The 11,377-nt window shown below is 49.2% G+C and overlaps 1 protein-coding gene across 9 annotated transcripts in view; it reads left to right on the top strand.

Annotated features, from left to right (window-relative positions):
* PRKAG2 (protein kinase AMP-activated non-catalytic subunit gamma 2) overlaps positions 1-11,377 on the top strand; it is a 300,390-nt gene that overhangs the window by 241,075 nt on the left and 47,938 nt on the right. For 8 of the 9 annotated variants that reach the window (XM_070788448.1, XM_070788446.1, XM_070788445.1 and 5 more), the window contains one exon: positions 397-466. In XM_070788448.1, coding sequence (XP_070644549.1) covers positions 397-466 — 70 coding nt within the window. Of the gene's footprint in view, positions 1-292; positions 467-11,377 lie in introns of those variants that run through there. The other variant, XM_019959359.2, reaches the window with a different exon arrangement.

Raw genomic sequence — 11,377 nt, 5'->3', positions numbered from 1 at the left:
AGCCCTTAACCCCGCCCCTGCAGTCTCGGCCCCGCCCCGTGCGGCCCGCCCCCGCTGCCGTACCGCGGCCCTGCGGCCCCAGCGTCCGGGCCTCGCGTCCCGGCCCCGCCCCTGCGGCCCCGCCTCCGCGGTACCGCGGCCCTTCTGCCCGGCCCCTCCCCCGACCCCGCCCCTGCGGCCCCGCCTCCGCGGTACCGCGGCCCTTCTGCCCGGCCCCTCCCCCGGCCCCGCCCCCGCGGCCCCGCCGCCGTACCGCGGCCCTGCGGCCCCCCGCGGCCCCGCCGCGCCCCAGTCTCCCCGCACCCCCGCCCTCCGCCCCCGCGCGCCCCCGCCCGCGCGGCCGGGGACGAGCGCCGCCGAGCGCATGCTGATCCGTGTCGTCCTCCTCCTCCTCAGGCGGCGCTGGCTGCGGCCCCGGGACCCGCGGAAGCCGGCATGCTGGAGAAATTCGAGTTGGAAGAAGAAGGTGAGTGCCCCCCCACCGCCCACCACCGCCCGCCGCTGGATCGCGCCTCCTCCGGGGGCCGGGAGGGGCCGGGGCGCGAGGACAGCCGGGTCTCCTCCCCGGAGGCCGCGGTTCCCCGCCGCCCACCGCCCGTCCAGCCGCGTCGGGGGCCGGTGAGGGAAACGCGGGGCCGACGGAGCGCGTCTGCGGTGGCCGCGGTGCCTCTCGGAGGCGTAATCGAGCTGGCTCCAAGGGGAGCCCGCAGCCCGGCCCTCGGCACGGATGGTCGGTCCTTTTGTCCTTACGAGCTGTACTCGGCTGAGAGCAAGGTGACATGCAGTCGTGATTGTTTGTAATGCCACGGTACGTGAGGAAGTCGCCCCCAAATTATGTGTATGGTCCGTACCTTTAAATAACACACACGGCTTCCCTATCTGTACTTGTGAAAATACCACCAGCAGGGTGTGTCTTCTTGTCTTAATAGGGAAAGTTCAATAGGAAAACCGGAGGCGGCTCAGCGAATGGGGTCTGAGTTCAGGTGACCCTGTCATTCCATCGTTTCTGTCGCCTCTTCTCTCACTCACTTTTTCATCTTCCTGGCCCCTTTTCCCCTTTCTTCTTCTTACTTGGATGTTATTTCGAAGCTGTGAAGATGTGAGGGGTGGATTTTTTTTTTCTTTGGCAAAAATGAATATTTAATATGGAATACGGTTAGCTCTTACCTGAATCTTATTTTGCAACTGAAAATTTGGAGGGGATGCTCTTGTTCTTTGGTAAAATTAGTTTTTAAAATGGAATATGATGAGCTCAGAGTTGAGAAAGAACTTTGTATAGGATGTTGGACAATTTGAGGAATGTAAAAGACCTCCACCCTGCCTTGTGTTCTTCCATTATTCATTTAGTGACTTCTCTTTTTTTCCAAGAGTATTGCTGGAATAAAGCTCTGGGAACAAAGCATGTGCCATGTGGATGCTGTGCCTTGTGCCAACTTTAATACTTCTGTTCATTTACAGTCAGGCAATTACTTAAATAAGCATGCTCAGCCAATATGAGAACGGTTCAGTCGACAGTATTAGGCCAGGCCCAATTTTTTAGGCCTACCTTTATTTTACCTTTTAGAGTTCCTACATTTCACGCCCTGTTAGCCAGAAGGTAATGTATTCATAGTAATTATCATCAAAAGTCTGCAGCCATATTTACTATTAACAAGCAGTTACATGATACATTTCAGAATTTTACTGAGACTTAATTTTCATTCTATCTTACTGAAAAATAGTCCAGTGTCTTAAGTCAAATCCACCTCACTACTCCTCGGTTTTATTGCATTGCAGGTCAAATTTTGGGCATTGTCCAAAGGGCCCCCACCCCTTTCCATTAAGATTTTTAATGTCGAAATCATAAGGTTTCTTCGTCCCTGATTTCAGTAACAATAGGAATCCATTATCTTTCCATCATTTTGTGATTTACATGGGGGCAAAAGGAGAGGAGAGTAGATGCTGTTAGAGAGGTGCTTATAGTTAGGGGCTTCCCAGGTAGTTCTCTGGTAAAGAACCTGCCTGCCAATACAGGACACCTGGGCTCAATCCCTGAGTCGGGATGATCCCCTGGAGGAGGAAACAGCAACCCACTCCAGTATTCTTGCTGAGACAATCCCACGGACAGAGGAGCCTGGCGGGCTACAGTCCATGGGGGTCGCAGAGGGATTGATCAACTGAGCACACACACACCGCCACATAGTTATTGTTAAGAGCAGAGGCCCAGCTTCAGATCCATATCTTCACTTACTAAGCTGTGTGACCCTGGGCAAGTTACTTAACTTCCCTGTACCTTAGTTTTCCCATTCATAAGGAGCTCATATCAGAGTGTTTTGAGGATTAAATGAGATAGTCCATATAATGCTATTTAGTACACTGTAAATCCACAGTAAGCACTGTGTAAATGTAGCTGTTAATTTTAAGCACCATTTACTATTGTACCGAACTCATGGACTTTGTAAGTTTTTATCAATGAATCTTCCATAGAGATTCTTCTCAACACAGGTTAGGTTTTTTTCCTTACTTGAGATTTGTTAATTATGTTACATTTTCCAAAGCAGATATACAAGCCTTTTCTCTTTTGCATTGTTTCTGCCAACGGAGTGAATGTAAACTGTTAAACCTAAGCATCTGCGGAAAGGAGTTCCCCATTGTCACCCATCTGCTTTTATCTGTATTGCTGTCATCACTTTAAAGCATGCTGAACCCCACAAATAACCCTGTCAAACTTTTCTGGATTCTTAAGGAGGCAAAATGTTAAATAGCAGTTTCTTGGAAGCTGTGAGCCAAGCTGGAAGGGATAGTGTTGGCGTGGTAGTCTCAAATGCTGCTTTGTTTCTTTTGAACTTCAGATTGCTTATTCATCCAAAATACAGAAAAATTGAATATCAAGCAGAATCTTACGTTTATATGGGGAAACAGTGAGTCCTAACAGACATTACACCTTTAAGTATCCTGTGAGCTGACTTGTTAGCAGCCTACATAATACATGGCTATTGAGTAGATCCTCATTTCATCTTCCAGCTCCCTTCTTATTCACCTAACATCCTCCTTCCTTTATTGTGATCTGGAGGTTTTCCTTAGATGGAGATACATTTGGGACACACCGAGACACTTGATTACTAGTGTTTTTGTTACCAGGTGTTTTTCTCTTTCCTAATAGATTATAACAGATACTCTGTTAGAAACAAAATTGGCAGCGTTAGTGAAGCTGGAGTCATCTCTTAAAACATTCTTTGCTTCTGGGAAGAAAGAACAAATTGGACCTCAGTCTCCCCTGTGCTGTTGTTCAGGTCCTCCTTTGCCTGGGTTCTGACCCCAGCTGCCCACCCATTTCTTACCCTCATGCCCTGACAGAGGGACCTTTCCAGAGCATGAATTGACAGCCCCATTCCTTTACGGGAAAAATCTTTACCACTTTTCTGTGTCTATATATAGAATACACGCAGACTTTTCATCTGCAGCCTCACCGCCTCTTCCCAGCCATGCACACGAGAGACTGGAGAGCTTGCTTTCTGTGCACGAGAGAGCTTTTCAGAAGGCAGATTCGAGTTCTCTGCAGCGGGGAGTTGGGGCTGGGCCTGGGAGTCTGCATTTCTGCCAAGTTCCCAAGTGCGGCTGTTGCTGCCTCACAGATGGAGTCATCAGGCTGTAGAACCAGCCACAGCAATCTCCTTCTGTCAAAAACTAGATGGTCTCGGTCTCGGTCACAACTCCTCAGCCCGCCCGGACCGCCGCAGAGCAGCAACGCCATCCCACTGGCAGGGCTGGCATTCCAGCCAAACTTTGTTTACAGAAAGAGGCCAGGTTGGGCCCACAAGCAGAGTTGGCCAGCCCCCTGTTCTGTGACTCCTCGCGGTCCCAGTGACTCAGGGTTTACATCCTTTGAAGGGTGAGACGTTCTCTCTCTATGTCCTCCAGCTGCCAGCGTTACCACTGTGTACATCCTGCCTCATACCACCACCATCACAGCTCAGCCCAGGTCTCACCCTCTCAGCGTCCCTCCCAAAGCCCTTCTGTGCGCGCGTGCTTAGTCACTCAGTTGTGTCCCAACTCTTTGCAACCCCGTGGACTATCACCCACCAGGCTCTTCTGTCCACGGGATTCTCCAGGCAGGAGTATTGGAGCGGGTAGCCATTCCCTTCTCCAGGGGATCTTCCCAGCCCAGGGATCGAAGCCGGGTCTCCTGCATTGCAAGCGGATTCTTTGCTGTCTGAGCCACCAGGGAAAACCAGAGCCCTTCTGTACTTCTCCACAATCCCGCCTCCCCTTCCCAGCTCATGACACAGTGGTGCACCGTGGGTGCTGAGTGGTATTCTGTGACTACACCCAGGGTTTATGGTTCCTTTATGGGAGCAATGGGAAGATGGGATGATTCAGGATCTGCAAAGTGATGAGAGCGGCGCTTAGCGCTCAGCAGTCACATTATTTGTTCGCTTTTCAAATGTTTTATTATATCAGTCATAGCTGTTTGTTTTTATCAAGGTTAACTAGAACTTATTTAACAACAAGACCAAGCACCGCCGTAAGCACCTGAACACAGCCCTCGAATGCTTTCTCCAGTAAATGATGTTGTTGTTCAGTGGCTCAGTCATGTCCAACTCTTTGCGACCCCAGGGATTGCAGCACACCAGGCTTCCCTGTCCTTCACCACCTCCCAGAGCTTGCCCAAACTCATGTCCGTTGAGTCGGTGATGCCATCCAACCATCCCATCCTCTGTCGTCCCCTTCTCCTCCTGCCTTCAATCTTTCCCATCTTCGGGGTCTTTTCCAATGAATCAGTTCTTCGAATCAGGTGGCCAGAGTATTGGAGCTTCAGCCTCAGCAGCAGTCCTTCCAGTGAATATTCAGGGTTGAAATTTATCCACGATTAATAAACCTATGATTCTGGCACCACGTCAAGAATGTTACAGCCCCTGGAAACTATCTGTGTTATCTCCTCGCCCTCTTCTCACCGTTCCAGCTGTCGCAGCCTCTCCAGTTATTTCAGGCTTTCAGTAGCTCACTGTGTGGGTTCGTCCCACCGTCTCACTCTGTCCACTCGCCTCTCCCCTGTTCCCTCACTGTCTGCTGCTTCCTTCGCAGTCCTCTGTCTGAGCTATTCCTTCTTCACCTGCAAGGAATTTCTCAAAGGATAGTCCTTTTAAGACTTGTCTCCAAACTTATTTTCCTAGCAAGACTGATCAACGTAGTCTGCACGATGAAAACTAGGTAAGAAGGGGACATGGAAAGTAAAAGCGAGAGGGAAAGTACTATTTTTCATCAGGAGTCTGGTAAGCTGAGGCCCCGTTCTGTAATGAGGCAGCTGTGTTTTTGGATGATCCTAGTCTCTCCAGGTGGTGTTTGTCTGTCCTGTTGTTATTGCTGCTGTGGGTTTTCTCTGTAGAACGAAGCCCAGCACTTGGCAAACTTGTGCTTTTCCTTCCAGCCTGAAAATATGACCTAGAACAACCAGCAGCTGCTCTACAGAAACCAGAAATGGACATTCACTCAAACTCGCTCATTCTCAACTGGAGGATGTTGCTGTGATGAGGATGTTGCTGTGATATGAGCAGAGATTGGTTCTTGTTGGGGGACAAAAAAATCTTAGATACTATAGTGGTTTCTGGCTCTCCAAAGGGCCCCTGAATGGATATACAGTGTATTTGCAGTATTCAAGTTTCATGGGGGTAGGACAATTAAGGGGTGGAGGGGTGCATGTGGATAATGAGAAAACACTGCTCTGACTTTCTTAGGGAAGAATGTCCTCCTGTGCATTTATATCCCCTCATCACTTAGCCTTGATAGCAGATCTCCCAGGAGGCTTGGCTGTGTCCATTTGGTTCGCTGACTGTGGTGTGAGGGGTGCTGACCTCTGGTGGTGACAGGTTGATGATCACAACTCGGTCACTGGCCGATCACCTAGTAGTATCGGAAGGCTCTGATGACCTGCCATCCAGACTCTCCCCTTCCCTACTGAGCCTGCAACTTACCTTCCACAAGAGAGTGACTGTGTCTCGATTATAAAAATAGTTACAGCTGTATGAAATATTCATAGTGAAACATTTTCTTTCCTGGCTGGCCCCATATTTGAAAGTTTGCCATATTTAATAGATTTTAGGTGTACATTTTAAAGTCTCTGAAGTCAGGCTATAACTTCACATTTGATGGTATCTTAGATTTGATGAGGTAGAGGAGTGGAGGTTTTGTTACGTAAAATATTAAGCCCCACCCCCCCACCCCCCTCCCGTGCCAAATCCTTTAAACAAGAGGGGAGTTCACTGCAGGGTTTGGGGATCTGAAAGTGGGACCGGCCACCAGGCTTCACAAGTAACCGAGGAGTCACCGGGAGCCGAGGTGGGGCTGAGTCATCTCCGGGATGAAAGGATCGCCATGACCTTCCCTCTCAGGACTGGCTCTGTCTGCTCTGTGGTGGGCGCCCAGCAGCCCCAGCCAACAGCTGGCTAGAGTCCAGGCCGGTGAGTCAGACCGTGTGCTCGCTGGCCGGGTGGCTCCATCCTACAGCTCTGCGGTGAGGGCGGAAGAACCCTTGTGAAGTTGTCATACCAGGACCCCAGGGACTTTACATCTTACCTGTGAAATGAAAAGTGGAAGAAACTTTGTGTCCTTTTTCTGGTTTATAGTAATGTGTGTGTACTAAGTATATTAAGACATTGTTGTAAATCTTTTATATTGATCTCATCTCTCAATCCTCAGAGCAACTCTAAGAGGTAAATATTTTTATCATCCCTGTTTTATAGAGGGGGACATTAAGAGGGTGAGAGTTTAAGTAAGATACCTCAGGGGATGTATCTGGGAAGGTGGGGTCACCAGGTTTCAAACATGGTTGTTAGGCTCACTGCACGGGCTCCGAGCCAGCCTGCATTCCCAACAGGAAGTAGTCCCTTACCCGGAAACCCACTTTCTACGCCCTCACTCCCCGTCCAAGCTCCCCAAGGTGGTCCTTTGTGGCTCTGTTCTGCAAACTCCAGCGGACACTTAGTCCTCTTCTCATTTTGAGCTCTTAGTAGCCGTCCCCAGAGACAACCTCCGCCCCCTTCTCCCTCGGAACACTCCGGGTGCACTCCTCGTCCCTCTCTCCTCGGGGGTTCTCCTCTTTTTCCTTTTTTGGTTCTGTTCTGTATCGTAGCAGGTGGAGTGAGGTCTGACTCACGCAGACATTAGATACGGAACTTGCTCCCGGCTCTGCCCAAAGCCCCCCTTGTCTTCCCCTCCTGTCCTCTCCCCTAGACAGTCCTACTCACTTCCAGGGCTGTAATTACCCCCTGCCTGTTGCCCAGTGTTCTAATCCCGTGTATTTAATTACAGGATGCTTTAATAACCGATAACGCTCCAGAAGTTATCTCCAGCCACATCTCTCCTGAGTATCCGGTTGCCTATTGGATGTCTCCACCTGAGGCACCACCACCTCTCTCACCCAGCCTCCCGCTCCCCTCTTCTGTTTTCTCCCCCAGCCTGATTCAGTAAATGGTCACCGTGTCCCCCTGGTTTTTTGCTTTGTATTTTAACAAGAATAATGTTGAGCCCTGCCTCTCTCACCCCGCCACATCCAAGCAGTCTGTCCTCTCCCCGTCACCTCCTGAATCCCTCCCGTATGTCACTCTGCCATCGTCACCTCTCTGCTGACTGTTAAACAGCTTGATCCACTCTGGCCCCCTTCAGTCAACTTCACATGCTGCATTTAGCAATACTTTCTGAAAACGTGTCTAATGGCGTCATTTCCACGCTTAAAAGCCTTCTCCGGCTTCCTCTGCCTTTAGGCAGGACTCCAGTCTTCTCCCCGTATTCTCTGCCCCTCCATTCTGCCTGCCTCACCTCACACCACCCTTCTCCAGGCCTCCTGCACATTCCTCAGCTTTGTTCTCTGCACCTTCTGGACTTCAGGTGGGCTGTCCCCTCTCCCTGGATGGTTCTTCCCTGTCCTCTGAGCCACCCGCTGGCTTTCTTCAGGTCTCAGCCTAAATGTCACTCCCTCAGGAAGGGCAACTTTCCGGAATCCCCAGACCAGCCTTCACACCTTATGTCATGACCCTACCTGGTTGATGGGGCTGTTCAGGAGAAATGTGTTCATGTTTCCTTGCCGTTGAGGAAGCCCTATGTTTAATGTGTTAAAATGTGTTAATGTTTTAAAAATGTTAATGTGTTAAAAATGTGTTCATATTTTCCAGCCCTGTGAGGACAGGGCTGAGAACTTGCTATTGCCAGGTCTCAGAGATACCACAATAAACAAGACCTAGTTTCAGGAAATATTTGTCACATATGTGAACTCATAGTTTTTGGAGCTCTAACTTTTACCCTGGCACGTGGGCTCAGTGTACTTCAGTGGTTAATGTTACTTCTTATGAGGAAATAAAGGCATTCCTATTAAAGGCAGTGAGGAAGCCCCCTTGCCAAGTTGATGTGTGCTAATCTAAGAGCAGTGACAAGGCAGAGGTGAGGTGACCTGGGTGTACCTCCCAGGTGTGCCAAGACTCCCGCTTCTGAACGTGAGGTCAGGGTGGACTCTGTCCAGAACAGCTTCAGAGGCAGTCATGGAAATGTGATGACTTACTCCCAAAAGCTGGTGTCCCAGGAGAAAGTCTCTTAGCTCTTTCTTTTGTGGCTGTGACTGCACTTATGCTGATGTTAGGGGAGAAGTCAAGCTTCACTCAGATGCTCAAAGGACAAAGTCCTTTGGTTCAGTTCAGTTCAGTTGTTCAGTCGTGTCTGAGTCTTTGCGACCCCATGAATTGCAGCACACCAGGCCTCCCTGTCCATCACCAACTCCCAGAGTTCACTCAGACTCAAGTCCATCGAGCCGGTGATGCCATCCAGCCGTCTCATCCTCTGTCATCCCCTTCTCCTGCCCCCAATCCCTCCCAGCATCAGAGTCTTTTCCAATGAGTCATCTCTTCCCATGAGGTACTCAAAGTACTGAAGTTTCAGCTTTAGCATCTATTTGGGAAAGTTTTGGTCAAATTTTAGTCACATCTTAAATCTTTTCACTTGCTGCTTCTGTCGAAGTTACAGCTATTTCCTGTGTATCTGAATTTACATCACATCATTGAGGTTCTGAACTTTGTAGTACCTGATTGATGTTATTTTAGGTTATACTTTGGTCATTTGTTTCTAATAGTAAGTTGTTGTTCAGTTGCTCAGTTATGTCCAACTCTTTTCGACCTCATGGACTGTAGCACGCTAGGCTTCCCAGTCCTTCACTATCTCCCAGAGCTTGTTCAAACTCATGTCCATCGAGTCGGTGATGCCATCCAACCAACTCATCCTCTGTCATCCCCTTCCCTTCCTGCCCTCAATCTTTCCCAGCTTCAGGGTCTTTTCTAATGAGTCAGCTCTTTGCATCAGATGGACAAAGCATTGGAGCTTCAGCATCAGTCCTTCCAATGAATATTCAGGGTTGATTTCCTTTCAGATTGATTGGTTTGATCTCCTGGCCTTCCAAGGGACTCTCAAGAGTCTTCTCCAACACCACAGTTCGAATGCATCAAGTTGCTACCAATAGATTGTTTTTCGTAGACCACGTATTGTGGAATGTGTACTTGTTTCAGTAGGACCTCAGCAAGACAGACGTCACTTCATTTGGCTCTTCCTTTCACAATGACTCCTTGAGCTTTGATGCTTACGCATGTGGCCTGTCCCCTCCCCCTTTAAGTTGCATGTGTAATTAGTGCCAAGTAATCAAGAGCATGAGTCAGACCCAGGTTGGAGTCCCACTTCTTCAACTTAAGAGCTGTGAGACCTTAGGCAAGTTATTTCAAGCTTCTCTTTCTCCCTGTGTAAGCAGGAAGTAATCATAGCACCCAGCTAAACAGGATTATCCGTGCATTAAATAACCCGAATGTAATGGTACCTGCCGTGTTGTATCGTCTCCACAAATACACTACGGTGATGCCCTTGGAAAGGACCAGAGAGGCAAATGAGCCAAAAGGTAGAATCAGGCCACCATCAGTGCTTCATCTGGTGACTGCGGCTGGCCCAGCGACGGCTTCGGGGTCAAAAGTCTCTGCGTGTGACTGTCTCATGAGTACCATCCAGTCAGCAGCGCCTGTGATCTATCCCATCCCTCAGAATCACTCTGCAGGAAAGATGGTGTCCTCCCCATTTTACAAACGAAGAGGTCCAGGCCGAGGGGATGAAGGAACTTGCGGAGCGTCCCGCAGAATGTGATGGCAGTTCTGACACAGATCTGCTCTAGACGTGCCCCGTTCGTTCTTCTACACAGGCTCCGGCCGGCACCCGGAGTTCCTGTAGCCCCCGCTGGAGAGGCGCATGCTCTCTGATGTACCTGAAGTACCAACGTACTGATATACCTGACGTACTGACATACCGGACGTATTGACGTGCCTGACGTACAAACGTACGTACTGATGTATCTGACGTACTGACGTACACATCGTACTGATGTGCCCAGGCCTGTGGGCTCAGCAGGGAGCCATTTGTCCTCCCTGCCTGACTCTGCAAATCACTTCTCGGCTTTGGGGTGAATCGGACACGACTGAGCGACTTTACTTTCACTTTTCACTTTCATGCATTGGAGAAGGAAATGGCAACCCACTCCAGTGTCCTTGCCTGGAGAATCCCAGGGATGGGGGAGCCTGGTGGCTGCCGTCTTTGGGGTCACACAGAGTCGGACACGACTGAAGTGACTTAGCAGCAGCAGCAGCATGACTGGGCAGCACTCTCGCGTGCTGTAGAAGGATCCTGCGCTGTGTTAGAGGCGGCCGGAGGACCCATTGTGTTGCTAAACCCCAGAGACGCACACGCGTTTACAGACGTGTTGAAGCGCTGATAATAGGAATATGTCAAGGCGCATCCGAACCACATTCTAATCCAGGTGTCAAACAGAAGCACGCTGGTGGGGACAGGGTGACAGGCCTGTCTGAGCCCTACCTGACGGGTTTACTGCGCTGGGTCCCACATTGTGGTTCAAGGTGGTTTGTGGAATGTTAATGTCTCTCTCCTCCCCGCCCCAGAAATGCGATCGAAATGTCAGCAATCCATGAAATCGAATACAAAAAATAGTCTTGCTCAACAAAAGCTAAAGCTTAATTCTTAGGAAAAGACCAATAAAATGGGTAAACGTGTGTCAAGTCTGTTCAAGAAAAAAAAAAAAAGTGAAAATACCCGGTGTTAGAAATAAGGACTAATAATTAATGCAGAGATTTAGAAAATCACATTGAAAGAAATCTGAATATATCAAATTATATCAATACATTCAAGAATCTTTTCAGTCACTTTTGAGTAAGTTTCACCAGTTTGTATTTTCCTGATCGATTATCCCTTTCATCAATCACCATAAAAGAAGTTAAAAGGTAATCAACTGAATTATACTCTTCAAATGGGTGAACTGTATGGTTGTGAAAGTTTTTTTGTTTGTTTCCAGTAATTAAAGGGCCTTACC

This window comes from Bos indicus, chromosome 4 (assembly GCF_029378745.1).
Source record: "Bos indicus isolate NIAB-ARS_2022 breed Sahiwal x Tharparkar chromosome 4, NIAB-ARS_B.indTharparkar_mat_pri_1.0, whole genome shotgun sequence".
NCBI classification, from domain to species: domain Eukaryota; kingdom Metazoa; phylum Chordata; class Mammalia; order Artiodactyla; family Bovidae; genus Bos; species Bos indicus.
Note: the sequence above shows the minus strand (reverse complement) of the source record. Positions and strands in the feature narration are given on the sequence as shown.